General features: G+C 34.6%; 3 protein-coding genes across 4 annotated transcripts in view; 1 reads left to right on the top strand and 2 right to left on the bottom strand.

The window, feature by feature from the left end:
- Window positions 1-407: 407 nt before the first annotated feature.
- Window positions 408-12402, bottom strand: Polr3C (RNA polymerase III subunit C). Its single transcript, XM_090116729.1, has 11 exons — window positions 12112-12402; window positions 11925-12043; window positions 11607-11736; window positions 11100-11298; window positions 10590-10682; window positions 9704-9868; window positions 8932-9085; window positions 8325-8445; window positions 8063-8134; window positions 6163-6330; window positions 408-760 (listed from the first exon to the last, which is right to left on the bottom strand). The coding sequence occupies exons 1-11, from the start codon at window positions 12256-12258 to the stop codon at window positions 626-628; spliced, it is 1503 nt and encodes a 500-aa protein (XP_089972855.1). The 5' UTR covers window positions 12259-12402; the 3' UTR covers window positions 408-625.
- Window positions 12403-12779: 377 nt separating this feature from the next.
- LOC149897103 (MIT domain-containing protein 1) lies at window positions 12780-14500 on the top strand. Its single transcript, XM_090116598.1, has 4 exons — window positions 12780-13077; window positions 13313-13551; window positions 13702-13901; window positions 14186-14500. Exons 1-4 carry the CDS (start codon window positions 12951-12953, stop codon window positions 14346-14348), a joined length of 729 nt encoding a protein of 242 aa, XP_089972724.1. The 5' UTR covers window positions 12780-12950; the 3' UTR covers window positions 14349-14500.
- A 203-nt stretch (window positions 14501-14703) lies between these two features.
- Window positions 14704-20977, bottom strand: part of insc (spindle orientation adaptor protein inscuteable) — a 30648-nt gene continuing 24374 nt past the window's right edge. For both annotated transcript variants that reach the window (XM_090116597.1, XM_090116596.1), the window contains exons 3-9: window positions 20685-20966; window positions 20107-20410; window positions 17907-18194; window positions 17264-17435; window positions 16514-16713; window positions 15957-16144; window positions 14704-15543 (exon numbers count right to left, since the gene is read on the bottom strand). In XM_090116597.1, coding sequence (XP_089972723.1) covers window positions 15273-15543; window positions 15957-16144; window positions 16514-16713; window positions 17264-17435; window positions 17907-18194; window positions 20107-20410; window positions 20685-20966 — 1705 coding nt within the window. In that variant the 3' untranslated portion in view covers window positions 14704-15272. The remainder of the gene's footprint in view (window positions 15544-15956; window positions 16145-16513; window positions 16714-17263; window positions 17436-17906; window positions 18195-20106; window positions 20411-20684; window positions 20967-20977) is intronic.

The following is a 20977-nucleotide window of genomic DNA, read 5'->3' as shown; positions in this document are numbered from 1 at the left end:
TATGCCCACTTCCCTCGCTTTTTCCCTTCACTCGTCGAGTGTGTGACTTCAGTACTACTATGTATAAGATATGTGATGTGTAATAATTAAAAAAAACGCATTATACTAAATGCATGATATCGATGTATACACGTTACATATTATATCAAAATAGCAGTTTTGTCTGTTTGATAAAATATCTCTGAAGGGATGGACCGATTTTGACAGGACTTTCACTGACAGATAGCTAGATAAGAAGTAACTCAGGCTATTTTTTATACTGATATTCCCACAGAATCATTGGGATTAAAAGGAATAACTCGTTTATGCGGGTGGAACTAGTTTTTAATATAAAAAAGGCATGTTCATAATATTTTTTTACGTAATATAGGATATGGACCATTAAAACAAAGTTCTACGAATATTAACAGATGTATTTATCATTTTAACTGACAATAAAGACAATTTTAATAGCATACACAGAAAGTTTTCATTTTTCCGATTTATGGACATTACTTTAAAAGTATACAGTATAAAAGTTATAGATTTTCATCAAATAACATTGCTGTGCCCAAATAGACTCGATATATCAAATATCGACACATCATACCACTTTATATTCCTCTCTTTTCTTCAAACTGCATCGTTATGAGTACATCAAATACCAATTCAATATAAATAAATTCCTATCTAACTCTAGTTCTGCAGCACTGAGTTGCTTGAGTTGCTTCTCGACTTGCTGTAGTAATGCAACTTCGGGGGGTGTAAGTGTTTCCAGTACCTGATGGGGAATAGACAAACATACATAAAAAAATAATAAGACATTTTAAAATAAAAAATAATATTCGGTTTCAAATACAATATAACAAATTGGTGACACAAACAGCTTAGAAAATATATCAAGTGGCAATTATTTATGGTGAAAGTATATTTTGTGTGGAATTGATATTAAAAATAGAACTTCACGTTGTTATGATATTCGTTTGCGGCTCGTCAATGCCCCGGAGCAGCTAAACATAACCAGACCTGTGACACTGTGTACGTGAGAGTCGCAGAGCCGGTGACCTTGAGCCGCAGCGTGTTAATGCTAGGGTTGACACTTTTCTTGTGAGGAAACCGACATGTCTTAAAATCAAAAGTTCGACGACATGTGACATCCGTCCATCCGCACTTGGCCAGCGTGGTGGATTATGGACTGTACCCTCATAGGAGGCCCGTGACCCAGCAGTAGGAACGTATATGAGCTGATGATGATGATAATGACATGCTTAAAAGTCGCGTTAGAATATACCTAGTCTGGTCGTAAGTTCTGTCACATATGTATTATTGAATAAACAAAAAGTTACTTTTATATATTTATTGTTTTATATGTGGCAATAAAGCTTACATATTACTTAATCATTTCGTATAAAAATTATTTAAAAATGGCATCCATGTTTTGCGATACAAGCTTTCAACCTCCGCGGCCAGTCGTCTAGCGCAGCACGCACCATGTCCATGTTTATTTCAGCAGCTACTTTAAAAATGGATGCTTTGAGTGACTCCAAATTTGGGTAGGATTTAGCGCAGGTTCTCTCCTCTAAATATTACCAGATTTTATAATCCAGAGGATTCAGGTCCGGGCTAGAAGATGACCAATCTTCATGACGAATGATGTCAATCTGATGGGCGGCCAGCCAATTTTGGATACCCTTGGCTTTGTGGGCAGGTGCTGAGTCCTGCTGGAATACCCAGTGCTGATTTTTTAACATGGTCAGGTCAGGAGGTTTTACGAGGTTTGTTAGGACCGTATTTTAGTAAACATTGGAACTTATTTTCACACCCTTTTCACAGAAAAACACCTCTGTTAGGCTAAAATAAGACACTCCCAGGAAAACCATTACTGATAAGGGGTGATGGCCGCGTTGGACTCGAAATACACGTTGAAACGCTTCTTCACTACTGTGGGTATACACTTTGATATTCTTTTTGTTGCATCACTCCTCCACTGTAAAAATTTTTTCATCTGAAAATAGGATTTCACGATACATTTTTCTCGCGTATCGTTTAAGTAAAGCGCGACATTTATCCAGTTTTAATTTTTTCAGGCGTGTGTTAAGAAGATGCGATGTTTTTCTACAATAAGCCCATAGTCCTAGGTCCTCGTTCAACACCCTTTTAACTGTGGTACTGCTAAGGCCCATCAGCAGTGCTAACTGTTTGCGATTTCGGACCGGACTTTTCCTTATTCGCACCTTTACTGCATTTATCACTGCTGTCGTCCAAATCGTACGACAAAGACCACTTCTATTCCTATCTTCTACTCTTGAATCTTACTTAAATCGATTTATAGTGCAATAAAAAAATCTCTGTGTTATTTGTAAATTTTAAATCAAACTGAAAATTTCTCTTGGCGCGTAACCGCTACGATGCAGAGCGAGAACAGCGACTCTGTCTTCTTTTTGCGTCCACTACATGGGCGTAGCCACGGTGGGGCAAGTGGGGCAAGTGCCCCACCCTGGCTCTGACCTGGAAGGTACCTAACCAAATCTAAAAAACGTAATTATCTAGGTACTGACTACAAAACTTAATATCCGTTAAAAAATTCTCACTCGAAAGTTGTCAGACGACACAAAAAAATACGATCTAAACAAAAAGCTTGCGCTTCTATGTTACATGATTTAAACCACTTTTGGTGCCAGAAAAAGTAGTGTAGTACTGTTACCCCATTCAAAAATGTTTTTATTTATCCAAATTCGCACTAAATTTTCCATCCAATTTCACTTTTGTTTTAGAATAAGTTACTGACCATAAAAGCACAAAATGCTGACAGATCCAGGTGGAGCTACGCTTGCAATCTTACATAAAAGTTTTTGGCCGATACCTATCTCGGAAACTATCCATTTTAAGGCAAAAAATATTAGGAATTTTTTGTAGATAGTAAAATTTTACATCTTTTATACCTTGTAAACTTTTTGTAAAACTTTCCGTTTACGATTTATGACCTATTTAATGAGCCGGTTAATCATTTTTGGCAAGTAACTCTTTAAATATTGGATTAATCAATGAAATGCATAGGCATTAATATATTATACATATGCATTATCAATTTATTAAGATTACTTTATTTGAAACTTTTTTTTCTAATGCTTTTTGAGTTATTTAACGTTTGGCAATAAATAGTACAAGGTACCTACCTATGTATGTTTCGTATAACTAAATAATATTGAGTAGTTATTTTATATTCGGATGCAAGAATAAAATTGAGGAAAATATTTAAAAAAATCTATTAAAATTTTTCTAGAAGTAAAAAAAATCAAAAATTTTGCCGTTTCGGAAACGGTGAAAATACACTTGCATTGGAAATTTCTTCTTCGTTTTTATAAAAAACTTAGAAAAAACTTTTGGCCTGCCACGTTACCCGCCGAGCGGCGGCATTTCTACATTATACGTGGAACAACTCAAAAAATATGGGTACTAGAAAAAAAAAATTCAAACAAAACTTGTAGACAATAAAGTGACCTGAAAACATACATGCATTTTTTTCATTAATCCAATATTTTAACGATTAACCGGTTCATCAAATAGGCCATAAACCGTAAATAGTAAGTTTTACAAAAAATATTCATCATCATCAGCCCATATACGTTCCCACTGCTGGGACACGGGCCTCCTATGAGGGTACAGGCCATAATCCACCACGCTGGCCAAGTGCGGGTTGGCGGATGACACATGTCGTCGAACTTTTGATTCTTCGACATGTCGGTTTCCTCACGATGTTTTCCTTCACCGTTCGAGCAGTGGTGATGTTACAAAATGCGCAGATAAATTGAAAAATCAATTTATTTCCTGCGCGCTCGCCTGGTCTCGAACCCCGGACTTATCGATTCGAAGTCCGAGGTCTCACCACTGAGCCACCACTGCTCTACAAATTTTTTTTTATTTCTTTTTTTTCACATAAAATATGCGAAATTTTACTTTCTACAAAAAAGTCTAAGCAACTTTTGCCCTAAAGTGGATAGTTTTCGAGATATCGGTCTAAAACTATAAGATTGCGAGCAAAGCTCCACCTGGATCTGGCTGCTGTTTCTGCAAAGGAAAAATTGCTAAAACATACATTTTAGAGTTACAACTAAATAAAAAGTAGGTTTGTTCGGAGCCCTCGGTGCGCGACTCCGACTCGCACTTGGCCGGTTTTTTTTTGCCCCACCCTGTGCCCATGGCTAGCTACGCCCATGGTCCACTACATTGTAACAAATTCGTTATTCTAATAAAGTGTGTCGTTTTTTAACGCGTAAAATAATCAAAAATCGAACGTGAAAAAGAAATTTGCGGTAAACATTAAAAATTTGAAAATCTAACATAATGACAGAACTTATGACCAGACTAGTTATATTCTCAATTCATATTAAAATAATTTATTGCATACAAACATACAAACATTTTTGCAACCTTGCGCAGATATTGCAATACATTGGATCATTATTATACATTGAGATAATATTAATAGGAGACGACACCGCCTACATCACTTATGTTCCACTCAACATACGTCATGTGACGTATGTTGAGCGGTATTTTTTAATGGTTTTAAAGTGAAACGCATCAAACATGCCTTCGTGTGTGTTACGATATTGCACAAATAATACAAATAATACGGAAAAGTGCAAAGGAATAACTTTCATCGTTAAGTTGAGTTAACTAAATAATAATTTTTAAAACTTAGTTAGAGCAAAAAAATGGCGCACAGATTTTGTTCATGGTGTCTCCTCCATACGTAGTAATATTATCTCAATGTTATTATATACATTTACATTATACAATATTATATACATTTACATTCATTAGTTTTAAACACTTAGAGCTATTATTTAAAACGTAACTGTGATATGATATTTTATTCGTCGTGAGGTGAAATATAGCTCGCTAATCACATGTAAAGATATATCTACGCAGCAATACAATAAAAAAAATGTGTGCGTGTACTAGTGTACACACGTAGGAAGTGAAACTTCTTTATGACCTTATTTTTCAAAAAATAATTTACTACACAACTTTACAGAAATACGTCGAATCACGCGTGGTAGGGATAAGAAAAAGATGGCGCGTAACGGAAAAATGTCACGCGTAACGAAAAAATGTTACACTACATTTTTTTCCAACCCCGATAAAGATGTTTCACTTCAAAAAAAAAATACAAACAAAAAAAGACGGGCTGCACTCCGGGAGTGCCAACAGAAGTGAAAACTTGATTATTAACGTTGAGTATGTTTGATATTTTGTAATGGTATCCGTTTTACGCTTTTTCGATCAGGTCACGTGTCCTGACGCGAGTTTAAGATTTTATACCCATTACAGAAAAAATGCTCAACGCCGCTAAAGAAGTTTTCACTTCAATAATGTATGACAACTCTACTCACGTCGTCGATGTTGGCCTGCGGCTCGTTGCGCAGCGCCATGCCGTGCACTATGGTGCGCACGCGGCGCTGCTTGTCGAGCGCGCTATGATATGAGTGTAGAGTAGGTACTCACGTCGTCGATGTTGGCCTGCGGCTCGTTGCGCAGCGCCATGCCGTGCACTATGGTGCGCACGCGGCGCTGCTTGTCGAGCGCGCTATGATATGAGTGTAGAGTAGGTACTCACGTCGTCGATGTTGGCCTGCGGCTCGTTGCGCAGCGCCATGCCGTGCACTATGGTGCGCACGCGGCGCTGCTTGTCGAGCGCGCTATGATATGAGTGTAGAGTAGGTACTCACGTCGTCGATGTTGGCCTGCGGCTCGTTGCGCAGCGCCATGCCGTGCACTATGGTGCGCACGCGGCGCTGCTTGTCGAGCGCGCTATGATATGAGTGTAGAGTAGGTACTCACGTCGTCGATGTTGGCCTGCGGCTCGTTGCGCAGCGCCATGCCGTGCACTATGGTGCGCACGCGGCGCTGCTTGTCGAGCGCGCTATGATATGAGTGTAGAGTAGGTACTCACGTCGTCGATGTTGGCCTGCGGCTCGTTGCGCAGCGCCATGCCGTGCACTATGGTGCGCACGCGGCGCTGCTTGTCGAGCGCGCTATGATATGAGTGTAGAGTAGGTACTCACGTCGTCGATGTTGGCCTGCGGCTCGTTGCGCAGCGCCATGCCGTGCACTATGGTGCGCACGCGGCGCTGCTTGTCGAGCGCGCTATGATATGAGTGTAGAGTAGGTACTCACGTCGTCGATGTTGGCCTGCGGCTCGTTGCGCAGCGCCATGCCGTGCACTATGGTGCGCACGCGGCGCTGCTTGTCGAGCGCGCGCGCGTGGCGCCGCGCCGCGCCGCCGCGCCACGCGCTCACGTTGTGCAAGCTCGCTTCGCACAACGCGCGGCATAGTTGTACCACCTGCGCATAGATTTGGTGGGAACAGAGCGCGCTTGACTACCATACGTGGGATATGACCAAAAATTGGTACTCGTCAAAAAAAAGATCATAAACTTTACAAAATAACAAAAAATCATTATTTTCTGCCTAGTATTCTCGCCAATAAAGAAGAATATGTACTTCCATTTTTTATATAATCAGTGCAGTGTAATGAACAAAATATTTTGACAAACAAAATTATATCGTATCACTATTGGGGACGCATTTCGAAAGCTTTAGACTCCGATTACTCCTCCGTAATGTGGGTACGAAAAAACCTTTAATAAGGTGAATGTTCCGCCCATATCTCCATACATTTGTGAACACTTATATATACATGGATTGATCCAAAAGTAATGATAATCAATATTAAACAAAGTCATTACAGTAAAAATAATTATGCATTTCTCTAGATAGTCTTCTAACTAGATGATATACTTCGATATTTTTTTTCCTAAACTTATCTACAAAAACCCCTCAAAAGCGGCCATCACTTCGCTGTCGTCTTAAAATTTCTTGCCTCGACGGTGTTTCTTGTACCGAGGAAAGAGATAGAAATAACTAGGAGCTAGATCTTACAAACAGGGTGGGTGTTGAAGCATTCAGAATGCCGATTTTTGAATGGCAGCCATCGCAACTGACGCTTTGTGATCTGGTGCATTGTCTTGGTGAAACAACATTCAAGCCCGCAGTTTGCCATGTCTCTTTTTCTTACTAACCTACCGCAATCTTTTATTTGGTCTGTGTAGTAAGAGCCCAATATAGTATAGCTACCTTCTTAAAATATTCCACCATAATTATTCCTTTAGCGTCTCAAAAAACTACGACTTTAATCTATCCCACTAATTTTCACTTTGAATTTCTTTATCGTCACTTTAGAAGCTCGCATCCAAGCCATTGATTGTTTCTTGGTTTCAGAATAAACATGGTGAACCCAGGTAACGCCCATGGTCACAAATCGTGACAAAAAATTATCCTGATCTCATTAAAAATTTAGAAATTCACCCTCTAAATGTCGAATCGTTGTTTCTTCTTTTCATCGGGAAACATTCTGGCTCGCACCGTTCACATTCAAATTAATGTAAATACTTGGAAACGTGGCCTGTTGATATGATTTTTTTGTGATAACTTAGTGAGTACATGAGCAAGCAAAAAACATTTATTTTATATTTTTATGTGCACAGGAAATACCCAATTATCATTACTTTTGGATCAACCTAGTACACTAAACACAGACACTCTTTCTTTAAAAATAATCATTTTATCACTTCTCTACAATTAAATATGTCCGCAATCGACCTTTTTAATGAATAACTTACATTATTTACTTAGAAAGCAAAGGCAAAATTTGACACTTCTACAATAGTGTGCGTGACTTTTGACAAGCAAACGAAAGGCGATGTTTAGGCCGGTCGCACATTCTAAGAATTTTTCTGTCAGAAAATTTCTGATGCCATCCGGACGCACTCTTTAGTCTTTTCATAGTGCTTTGTTAGGGACCCCGCATATTATTAGAATTCTGACGTGTCTGACGTCCGCTGGGTGCCGGATGCAAACGATCGGACGTCAGAATTTTTCTGATCAAAAATTCGGAAGGCAGCCAAGAAGCCTAAAGCCTAAGAAAATGGCTCACAATAGTCCTTCGAGTCGAAAAACCAAAATTATTATTACTTCAAAATATACATTCATACACAAAAATGTATTTCTCACTTACCTCAAAAAATTTCACATGATACAAATATATACCCTTCTGAAGTCCTGAAACATGTTGAGACTTTCTCATTGGCTGAAAAAGAACATATTAATAAAATAAATAATAATAGAATTCAACCCCTACAAATTACATACTACAAATAAAATTATAAATGTATTACACATCTGTCTTTCTTACATATTTGAGTATTGAAATTACAAAGAAAAATATCATATTACATACATCATAACCACTAATTTTTTACAATAAACACAAATTTTACCTGTACACTAATAAAATGCTCTTCAAGTAGTTTATATGTAAGTTGTTTACACTCCTTGTTTGGTAACATTGCATTCTTTTGTATATCTTCCTCTTCTATGTATTTCTTGGTACGAATTAACCTAAAAACAATTAATTGTATCCTTAGAAAAAAAATTTCAAGCAATTCCATATAATCATGTTTTATTTTTTGTTATTAATAATTTTCGCATAAAATTTCAGAAGTCAACTTTACATTATTATTTTTTTGGGATTGTTACAGACTTCTAATAGACAAGAAGGCAGGGTTTTTCTTTGGACAATGTATGTTAGTAAGACAAATTGTTTGTAGCAGGCGCGCAGGCAGTTTTGCTTCGGACAATTTTTGATACTGAGTCAAGTACAAACTCAAACTCAAACATTTATTTATTCAATTAGACTTCTGTTAGAAGCACTTTGAAACTTCATTAGGTACATATTTTTAACATTTACCACCGATTCGGAAAGCAGGATCAACGGAGAAGAATCGGCAAGAAACTCCATAGTTGCTTTTAATCATGTCAGTTTTACAATTTAATTTTACAAATTACATATGTAATGTTGTGTTGTTTAGTACATCAGAGTTATACCTAAATATCCTAGCAGCCTTGGAACCCAGACGCTCAGTGACCACGTGGTCTAGAACATTCTCGACCAGCAGAGCGGCAGCTCGCTTTGCCTGCACGCAGTACTGACCCCCACCTGCATCTCCGGTGACACGGATAAATCCAGCACCGTTTTCCTCTGAAATAGCAGAAAATAGCTACTTTTAAAGTGAAATTTTACTACATCGCATTGTCTCAAACTTTTTCGTTTGTGTGTTGCAAGTCGCGTGACGGTTGGCCTCTGGGACAAAAGCAATTTTTATATCCTAAAAGAATATTATTCCAAATAATATTATTCCGAAAAAATGTCTATAATGTGAAAAAAAGTTTCACTTATACCATGGTTTCATAGAACAAAACAAAACTCTTCTTTTTGGTACTTATGTTAATAAAAGGCACTGTGTTCTTTCGGTGAATAATTGTAAACAAATGCCATGATAATAAAAAAGGACAATAGACCCCGCCAGGTGCCATTTTTTCAGGATTTGACTTAGTACAATACAATACAAAGATATACCGAAAAAGAATTAAGTACTTATACATAACTAGCTGCTCCGCGCGGTTTCACCCCCGTGGCTCCTCTCCTGTTGATCGTAGCGTGATAATATATAGCTTATAGCCTTCCTCGATAAATAAGCTATCGAACACCGAAAGAATTTTTCAAATCGGACCAGTAGTTCCCGAGATTAGCGCATTCAAACAAACAAACTCTTCAGCTTTATAATATTAGTATAGATTATATTTTTTCCACACTCACCCATAACCTTTAAATAGTGCTCCAAGTGTTGCACCAAAAGCGGCTTATCCGTCAGTCGTCTGGCATGTTCCTTCAACTCCCCCAGCGCTACAGGGTTGGACTCCTCCGCCCAGGCCGGTGACGAGAGATACATCTCTTGTAGGAGCAGACGCATCACTTCGCCCGCTGAAATTTGGAGCATTTTATTTGTATTGAAAATATAAAATTTGTTTTGTAATTAAAAATATAAAATTTCTTTGAATAGGTACATACTGATATTTTTTTTTATTTAAATTATAATAAATCTTAATACTATTATAAAGGCGAAAGTTTGTATGGATGTATGGATGTATGGATGTTTGTTACTCTTTCACGTAAACTTCACGAACCGATTACAATGAAATTTAGCACACATATAGTTACCCTAACTTGGATTAACACATAGGATAGGTTTTATCCCGGAAATCCCACGGGAACGGGAACTATGCGGGTTTTCCTTTGAAAACGCGGCGAAGCCGCGGGCGGAAATCTAGTATGTAATAAAGCTTTTATAGAAATACTAGCTTTCCACCCGCGGTATCGCCCGCGCAGTTAAAGAAAAACCCGCATACTTCCCGTTCCCGTGGGATTTCCGGGATAAAACCTATCCTATGTCCTTTCTCGGGTATCAAAATATCTCCATACCAAATTTCATGAAAATTGGTTCAGTAGTTTAGGCGTGATTGAGTAACAGACAGACAGACAGAGTTACTTTCGCATTTATAATATTAGTATGTTTTATGTGAATTATAATAAATATGTAATAAAGCTTTTAAATAAATATGTTGTTTCATTCTTACCATGTGCATCCTTTGATTTTTCCAAACTAATAATAATTATACAAAATAATAATATTAAAATTATTTACCATTTTCGTCAATGCGTCGAGTCATTGCTTTTATCATGATTTCATCCCGGAAGTCTTGGTGGAATCTATCATAGTTCACTTTCCAATATATTTCTGCAATTTAAATAAATATCAATTTATATTATGTCAAGAATGTCCAAGGATTTCAATTTGTATCACACAATATTTTGGAATATTCAATAATTGGCATACAATATACAATTAGACTCACAATCTCCTATCAAAAAGTAATAAAAAAACAGAATTAATAATTATGTATAATTAATTAAGAAGGTCATCATTTCAATGAATGTTCATTGAAATGATCACCTTATTTCATGGCAATAATGTTCCTTTGAGAGACTTTTCTCTCATTAGAAAAGTCTGCCTAATGCATGCAGAGTTTTGCTGTGAATAATTTTAAAAAATCATTGGAGTTTATTTAGTGCATGTCAATGAAATCAATACACTATCTACTCATGAATAAAAACTGCAGTACCTAAAACAACAAATATAATAATGAACCCTTACTATCACTGATTTCTTCTGGGTTATTCATCGCTTGCATAAGTACCCTAACATCGAGATCAGGTACAATCGTCACCACAGGCACCAATGTGGGTACATCGCTCCCCTCCTTAAGTTCTGGTACAGGAGCTTGTTGAATATACCCTGCGGTCGCTAGGCTTATGAATGTATCCTTTAGTTTTACAAGCGCAAGATTTTTTTCCTAAAAAAAAAATTTAAAGTAAAAATCATTGGTTTGTTACTAGGGAGGTAGAAAATGATGGAGCCTCCAATCCATCTTACTTTTTAAATAACTTTTTTAGTTAAAAGTTATATTAAAATTATAACATCAAATAGGAAGAGAAGTAATTTTTATATCCTTATCTCTTATAAATAATAAAAGACCTCACAATGCATCTGAAGACAATTCTAAATTGAATTAAATAAACAATTCAACATAGTAAATATTTGCTTTTGTGCCTTAACTTAAATTCACTTCAAACATACTCTTGAAAAAAGTACATTGTTTACCGTTTCATCTTTTTGTTTATTGGCTAAAGTCACTAGAAGTACAGTAGCGGTGCAGATCGCTTGTTGCAACAATTCCTCTACAATAATCTCAGCCTCTTTGCCATATTTGGTTTTCATCTGAAGAAGGTATCTATGCAAAAATATTCCATGAGATTAGATGTACTGTACAATAACATTGGCTTTATGAAATTTTTGAATTAAATAAAATTTAAAAAAATGTGTATGAGTACCTACTTAAAAAAACAAAAGAAATCATTGTTTTTACTGAATATTCATTAAATTTTTAGTATATTTATTGTGGAAAAGAATAAAATATACCTTGGATATCTTATTAGCAGTAAAACATTATCGGGCAATAATTTATAGTCCACAAACGCTCCAGATGCTTCAAAGGTAGCTAAATCAAATTTGAGCAGAGTCCTTAAACTTTCCACGACCTGCAATTCGAAGGAATTAATTATTTTGCTCCTGTCTAAGATATGAACATTAACAGTACAAGTCTTACCTTTAATCTAGGAAGTCCCGTAGACTTTACAATCATTCCAATTGATTTGCAACCATATCTAAAAAGATCACTACCGACCTTTTCGACTATTTCACCAAAATATCTCTGGAGAATTTGAGAAACTAAACGACCTAATTGGTGCGACATTTTAATAAAGTTTTCAATTATAACTATAAACAAGATTTATCTTTATATAACCATATAATCTTGTAGTAAATTCTCACACGATTTTCTCAAGAAACCGAGATAGTTTTTATTAACTTCATCAATATCTTCATCTTAAGTTAAGGTTATAATAATTGCATGTTTGATTATTTTTGTTTTGAAATTTGAATTAAATGTCAATACCTACTCAATAATTGTCCAACTCTCTATCAGCTGATGACACTTCACACAGTATGTATATATATATATTTCCATGATATTGTTGTACGTTGGAATGGCGAATCTTTACCTATATGATTGAGAGCTGAGCTGGTTCTTCTGCTTCTTCAACCCATAGAAATTATATTTATCTAAACATTTTGGTAAGGGTGTATGTAGACCTCACACAAGACCTCACAAACCTTCGATTGTCAAATGTCAAACAAAAGTCAAAAGTCAAAACAGAAATATGTCATAAATCATAACAAATACGTTCTGTTCACAAGTTTTATTCTGTGGTTTTATTTTATTAAACGCACAATAATCTATTGTTGGTTCTTTTTGAGTATTTTTAAGCATATGTTATGTTTATGCATATTTTTCTTATAATTTAATAATATCAGCCATCATATCAACTTGAAAGCACACGAATGAAACTTACACTTGTTCAACAAAATATTTAACAATTTACTAAAATGAATATAGAAAGTGCTGCTGTGAATATTTTGAAGCGTGGTGTAGAACTTGATACCAAGAAACGATATACAGAAGCACTCGTTTGTTATCAAGAAGGCCTTCAAATATTGGTGGACAAAATGAAAGGTCTGTTTTGTGTTTGTTATGTGTAACATAGCATAAGTATACTGTATATAACTTGTTCCTTATTCATGATTCATTCTTTTGGATTATGTTATAACAAAATGCTGCTTATATTTTGGAAAATTGGACTATATGTAGCTTAATTCACAATTTTTGATTTGTACATGAAAGTCATGAAAGTAAGCATACTAACATTTTCTAAATGTTTCAACTATTCATTACTTTCTCTCATTTTTAGGTGAAGCAGATGAAAGAAATAGAAATTATTTAAGAAAAAAGGTTGAAGAATATATGAATAGAGCAGAAGATATAAAGAAATTAGTGTTAAAACAAAAAGAAGAGGGAAAGTTCCATGAACAGGTGCACATTGAAAATGACTCTACTGGCCATAGTTATAAGGCTTTATTTGGAAGATTTTTAGATGAAGAAGTCCAGTATGTTATTATTGAAGACCCTTATATAAGGAGCTTTCATCAGGTTTGTTAAAAACTTAATTCATGTTGTGTATCATACTTTATATCAGAAAAATACAGTATGGTTCATTTTTGAATCCCATAAAAAGTGACTAAAATGGGGACAACATTTGAATGAAACTTATAATAATTATTTATACCAATTTTATTTCAGTGTCAAAATTTCTTGAGGCTATGTGAATTACTAGTAAAGTCATGTAGAAACCTAACACACATAGAGCTACTAACTACAAAAGACCATAAAACAGAAAAGGACCAGAGAGAATGGTTGTCATATATGTACAGTGATCTACTAAAATATCATGTGCAACTTGTTGTTAAATATTCTGAAACACTTCATGACAGACAAATTATGTGAGTAGTCTATATATATTTATTCTGTCTATGTACTGGATAATTTTTGTCCTTTCTTATCTATGAAAATAATTTTTTTGGTGATCTTATGATATCTTAGATTCAGTTTAATTTAGTTTGTGACCATTGTATATTGTAAAGCTGGTTTACAATAAATAAATTGTTATTTTTCCTTAGTAGGAAGCAAAAGAAACAGTCTACACTAGACCTAATTTTTATTTGGTTGTCTTAAAAGTTTTATAAATTATACCATGTAAATGTAATCCATATTTCTTTCATTACAGACTAAGCTCTGGATGGGTTATAAAAATAGGACGAGGTTTGGACTTCTATAAAGCAACAGATAACAAATTTTGTCTCGGTATGCACGACTTGGATCTGCGGCAGTGTCATGAAACAACAGTTGATATTGTTCACTCTAAGAACATAAAACAATCTTATGGATGATGATTGAATTGATATATATTTGAATTGTATTATTTTTTTTCAATGAAGAAGTGTTTTAAACTTGGACTTTTAATATAAGACTTAAAATTACCTTGCAAGATATTTTTTTTCGAATCATACTTTTTTACAGGCACACATTTAGGTAGGGAATTTATCACCAATCTTTTTATAATACATATTATGATGTTTAAAGTCAATTTTTTTATATGCGTTACTATGTCATAAGGGATGCTATGTAAAATAAAATAAACCTTATTGTAATGAGTAATATACTTTATTTGATTAACAGAACAATATATTTTTACATTGTTACAAAAGTATACATGCATTATTTTTATATAGTATACTATAAGTATACAGCATGTAAGTGCCGAGTATAAATGGTGTTCTTTATAAAATGTATACAATTTTATTGGTGTAAGTATACAATTTTGATGCGAATACAAATTTAATTTAATAACTTAACATGTTTTATTTCTAGCGCATAAATTAATAAATATGCATAATCTAAGAAAAAGAAATTATAAAAAGAGTGTAGTTAAGATGTTCAAATTTTATTTTGGAATATTTCTTAAACTAATATTTAATTCTGTATGCCGTCATACAAATAAAATATTGGATCTATTTGACTAGCAATATATTAGGTATGGCCTCTGATACAGTCACTTCACAAATAAAGAAACTACAAAACTAAATTAAATATATTTACAAGACATTTTATTGGAATGTATGGCAAATATGAGCCTGAATAATTTCATTTGTCACAGTTTTGAGTATATTTACTGGGTGTTAAATTTAAGTAGATAAAAATTGTCTTTTTTTTAATAACTCAGAAAATTAAAAATGATATTTGTCAAAGTATTGCTAGTAGTAAAAACTCAGTCTCCAAAGCTATCCGCCAATAGATGGCGCTCTACTAAAACTCTACACGTAGCTTTCTTGCTTCGCCGAGAACGTCATGAGCGATTCCATGAGATGCGGTCTGATCATTTCGTCCACATCTTTCTGGTAATCTTTGAAAGCGTCTGGGTGGTGTTTGTATAGAGTCCTGAGCGCTTTAAGGCAGTGTATGAGTGTTTGGTCCGGGTTGGACTCGACGTGGGGTCGCGTTCGCTGCATCCTAACCAGACGGGTAAGATGCGGAATGCCTTCCAGTTGGACGATCTGGTGGGACACGTCTGGGACCACGACTAGTCTGTAATAAAAATAATTAGTTATATAAGTTTTGTTCTGTAGGATAGGATTTGTACAAACCTAATATTTTGCGATAGTTGCAAAACCTATCTGCATCGTTTATCGTACATTGTTTTTACACTCAAATTTAATTTTTAGCTTCCATACATTTTATTCTAAAGTAGTACATTTCTGTTCAATTGCAACAAATAAAATTTGTATTAAATCGTCTCAGCTGTTTTTGTCTGTACAAAATTTTCATTGCGTGTTCATGTTTCATAAAGCAAAATAAAATACCGTCAGCTTCCTATTAAAAAATAATCATGAAAAACTTTTCATAAATAACAAATTTATTCGCGAAAGCGCACAAAAAATACGCTCGAAACCTTATTTTTTCAAGTCAGTTAAAAAACAAACCAACCACAGACAACATACCTAGAAATAGCCTCCACAGCATGACAATGCAACCTGTGCTGCGCGCGCAACTCAGCCGCCCTCGGGGCGTGCGCAGGCGCCGCTCGAGTGAAACACACGAGAGCCACACTAGCGGCCGGTATACTGGACAGCTGGAGGAGGTAGCGGGTGACAAGGGAGAGGGACGCGAGGAGGGAGGCTGTTTGCTCCTGTGGGGGCAATTATTTATTAGTAAAGAATATTTGAATTCGCAGTTTATGAGGGATATCGATAGGGAGGGGGTCATGTCATCAAAAGCCATAAATATTAAAAAAGTCATTTGTTAAAAAAATTAGAACAAAATATAAAGAAAGACTGAGCGGCATATGATATGGCAACATTATTTAACGTGTTTTTTTTAAAAGTAAAGGAACAATTTCATAGGTTACTATGCTAATAGGTATTGCTAACTGGAAATTGGGAATTAAGAAATAATGATATTACAATATTAAATACTACTTTCATAGCACACTTTTCGGATAGTTTTTAAATTAACGTAGTTTTACGACGTAACTGTAAATAAGGTTACAAATACATACCTGTAGGAACACAGAAATATTTGGACCCCTGCGCTTGACTGCATCAAGAAGTCGCTCGACAGTGCGATGTCGAGAGATAACTTCTATGATGTCACAGTTTATTTGTTCCTCTTTCTCTAATTCTAGTTCCCGTACGAGGTTCACAAGACACGCTGTGCATAATAGCAACAGCTGGCAACACTCTGTTCGAGAAAGAATAGCTGAAAAAAAAATTTATTGTTAGATATAAAGGTACATAAAATATACATAGATATAGAGAGGAATAATAACATTTGTCACGCATTGTAATAGAAATTATGCACTCTAAAAGAATGTATTTATAAATGTTTCTTTTTTGTATTGTAAGCTATTCAACACCAGATGTCGTTGTAATGAATACTGTTCTTAAAAATGCGCTGTTTGTAAAATTATTCTGTGTTTTGTTTAGTAAACAAAACGAGCTTACGGGAGATTCTTTGAATATTTTTTTCGAAGAATTTTATCGATTGATGTAACACAATTTGAAAGATTTTTTTTTTATATTATCATAGCAACAATAAAAAGAAGGAAGTATTTCCTAAAAAGTAATTCTGCTTTACTGATTTGCTGTAAGCACAATCGTACTAATATTCAAATAACATTATGGTCTAGAATAATATACTATTTTTAAAATATAAGTGTATATATTTTAACGACACATTCATTTAAAATTAAACAACATCAAATACATACAAATTAAGACTCAAATACAATTAAAAAAATAAACCTCACCAGTAATATTATCCACAATAGTGTTCAAATAAACATGAAGCTGGGTCAGATCATGGTGGCCCCGTAACCACGGTGCCGTGATCTGAGTGAGAACCGTGATCGCTTCCCGCATTTGTGGTTCTGGATTCGATTGGTCTGATAAAATGTCGGACAGGATCTCTATGCCACCACCCTGTGGAAATTGATTCGTCATTTCATGTGGTATTGGTGATTTTAAATATTGAATAATAATTTTTTGTGAAGAGTAGGTAATTTCGAGTAAAAGTGAGTTTGTAGTTGAGAAAAGCTTTTACTCCAAAGAGTATTTATGTAATACTTTTGAGTATTTTTTTTTAGGTTATGTTGCAATAAATGATTTGTGGATATAAATTTCAACGTAAACCTGAAATGTTAATGAACTATGTTTCACAATTCGTTACAATTTAAAAATAACTCGACGACATAACTAAGGAAATTTTAAAATAACTTTCTTAATTTACAATAAAACAACATAATTATGAAGCGTCAAGAATTCCACTCCAAAATCACCGTAAAAATAACACCGAAAAATAACCAAAAAAATCTCCGATAATTTGCCGCTCTTCTCATCAAGCTATACACAATCCGTCACAGATTATAATATATAAAACAGATAAAAAATTACCTCTTCGAATTGCTTGATCGCCTCAGCCGTAACGCACACGGTGGCTAAGGCGCGAAGAGATAGGGCTTTAACCGAGCTCTTGTTAGACTCGATAATAGCCGTCAGCAGAGCCCTGGGCACCCCGCAGTCTACGAACGGTAGTTCTGTTATGCTCTTTATGATTTTTGAGCATTTTTCGTGAAGATTGTTCTCGGGGTTGTCGCTCAACATTGCTAGATGCCCGATGGAGGTTAGCGTGCTTTTAAGTATCAAGTCGGATGGTGGTTCTTCTATTATTGATACTAGAGTCTGGAAATTGAATGGAATACATAAATTATGATTGAATTTTAAGTTTTATTATATTTACTTAGATTTTCATGAAATTGAAGTTTTCCTTATTTTGATTAATGGAGGGGACTAAATTCTCGAAGTATGGAAATTGGCTGCTATGTTTGTTTTTGTGTGAAGTAGCGCGGCGATTCAATTAAATTGATTTCAGATGTTCATAGAAAAGTTGAAATACTAAACAAAATAATGTATTTATTTCGGGAAATAGAACGATGTACTTATAGAAATCATATTTTATGAATATCGTTTATTAGAAGTGAGATATTGCGAACTATTTACTTTATTCTATAATAGTAAATATCAACATTAATATAAGTAACGTGTATCTAAACATTATTTATTAGAAATAAGTTCTGTGAATTCAAGTTTCTTGTCGATTCCTAGGGCATAAAATAAGCTTAATCACGATTATGGTTTAAATAGGGTTGCCACGCTACTACAAATAATAATTTGATTTATATCTTTATTACATGTTAAAAGTTCTGTTGTTTATTATTGTTGGTGTATTTCTGCAAGTACATGTATAATATTTAGCATTTAAAGAACATTAGGCTTCTCGCAGTTATAACTGATATTCTATTAATACTTTTAAATTTCATTCAATATTATTTGGCATGGATCGAAAAATTAAAATATCCTTCGGATCGCTATACTGCAAAATTTATAATAAATAACTTTAATGTATTTTTAAATGATGTAGTCAACCCTAATAATACAGGAATACTTATGAGCAGGATTGGCGAGTCTCCAATGAATATTGCATGTACAAAATATTATATTATAAAATATTCCAGTGGTTATGCAGATTTCCCGATAGGCTTCATATTATATTCCGTACCTTCGGGTATAATATGTTTTCATAATAATTATATTGCTGATTATGAGGTATCTTTAATGGAGGTATTTAATCTGACAGGCCATGATAAATAGTTCCTATTGAAGCTTTAGGAATAAATAATAAATAAATAATCAATATTATAGGACATTATTACACAAATCGACCTAGTCCCACAGTAAGCTCAATTAAGGCTTGTGTTGTGAAAGGAATGAAGGAATGAGAGAACTTTGTACAAGGAAAAATAATACGGATATTATACGTGGTTAATTGTTATTCAGTTGTTTATTCCCTAATTTAAAATGAGAATTAATTATTAAGAAAACGTTAGAGAAAATTATTTTCCATTTGTATTATTTACTGATACCCCCTATCAGTAAATAATACAAGCAATTATGCTAAACATTTTAGATAACCAGACGTAGAGTATAAAATAGTGATTAAATTGGAACCTCTTCCGAAAAAGAAACAGATAAACTAACATTTTTCAGGTTCTAAAATCGTAGAAGGAGAATGTATGCAATTGAACCGGTTCTGTCTTGGTTCTATATCTAATTATGCCAATTGACAATTTTTGATCTTACATTGAGGTTAACTGGCCAATTACTCGTACGTAGTTAATACGCAAGTGCTGTTTACTATTAGTGATATGGGGAAAATGGCTTTGTTCTTTTGCGTAAGGTGTTTTGCATAATTGTTTCCTACATACGTTGCAATTTATCATGCGTAGAACATAGTAACTCAATGGTTTCATGGCATGTTATACTGTGCCCACAGAATTCAGCAACAACTAAGTAACTTTGGTATGAAATAAAGTGGAGAAATATTATGTGAATTTTGAAGAAAAGTCTTCGTTTTAAACAGTACTAATATTAGGGGCAGTTAAAATATAACGCATTCTTAGATGTATTTAAAAAATAAATAATGGCGGGTACATAAATTATAATCAATGTTAAGAAGCTGAAATCGAGATATATCTGAAAAAAAAAAACAAGTAATTTTGACGGTAGTTGATAAGTTTTAATAATGCGATCTTACCTTCATCTGCTGCACCAGCACCGCTTTCGTAGTTTCCAGAAAGATTCCAATCAACGTATCCAAATGTTTGTCAACCAAAGTCCATTCTGGATTTGATTCGTTCAATTCAATCTTTACATCTTCCCCTATATCTATTAACTTTTGCAAGTACATCTGCAAAGATACTTTTATTTTGTCCCACCGCTCCGGGGTTTCCCCGGGTGGTTTTGTATTGAGAGTTATGCTATGAGCTAATACGAACTCATTTATATTTGCTACCAATAAACATATTTGTTCCTCGCTCGTTTTCTTCGCTTCCATTTGCCTGTAATAAAGTTACGTAGGTATGTTAAATTATTGAGGAGGAAATATGCGAGCAATTACTTATCTCTTTACTTGGGTATATAATGTTGCAAATTTAATATAATTATATTTATCCTGTTCGTGATTATGACATAAAATTAAATCAAGTTTCTAAATACTTATTAGACTTAATTTAAAGAGAAATAAGGTTCTTGTATGTTATTAATAAGCTAAATTACTTCATTATATTACTTAATTTAATGTTCATTGACATTGTAAACAATAAAATAAATTACCTCAACACATCGCTATACTGATGCACGATTATCTGTCCGTGCGTCTGAACTTTTTTAATGTTGCCGGTAATAGTCGCCGAACTAGCAGATACCATCGCTTTCATCTCCGCACCTAAGGGCTTGCTCTGCAACGTCGTCATACATTCATTCTCACAAGAGCCGACCAAGTCGCACAACCAATACTGGACCGGCTCCGGCCTCCGATCGCACAGCCTCTCTAACGTCGTCTGATCTATACTCCTTTCTCTGTACAATATCTCGTTCTGATTGTTCATAACCAGCCTGTGAACAAA

Source organism: Colias eurytheme, chromosome 26, assembly GCF_061535395.1.
Source record: "Colias eurytheme isolate Ceu_HAF_F1 chromosome 26, ilColEury1 Martin Lab GWU primary, whole genome shotgun sequence".
NCBI lineage: Eukaryota > Metazoa > Arthropoda > Insecta > Lepidoptera > Pieridae > Colias > Colias eurytheme.
The sequence above is the reverse complement of the archived record's forward strand: the minus strand, read 5'-3'. Positions and strand labels throughout refer to the sequence as shown.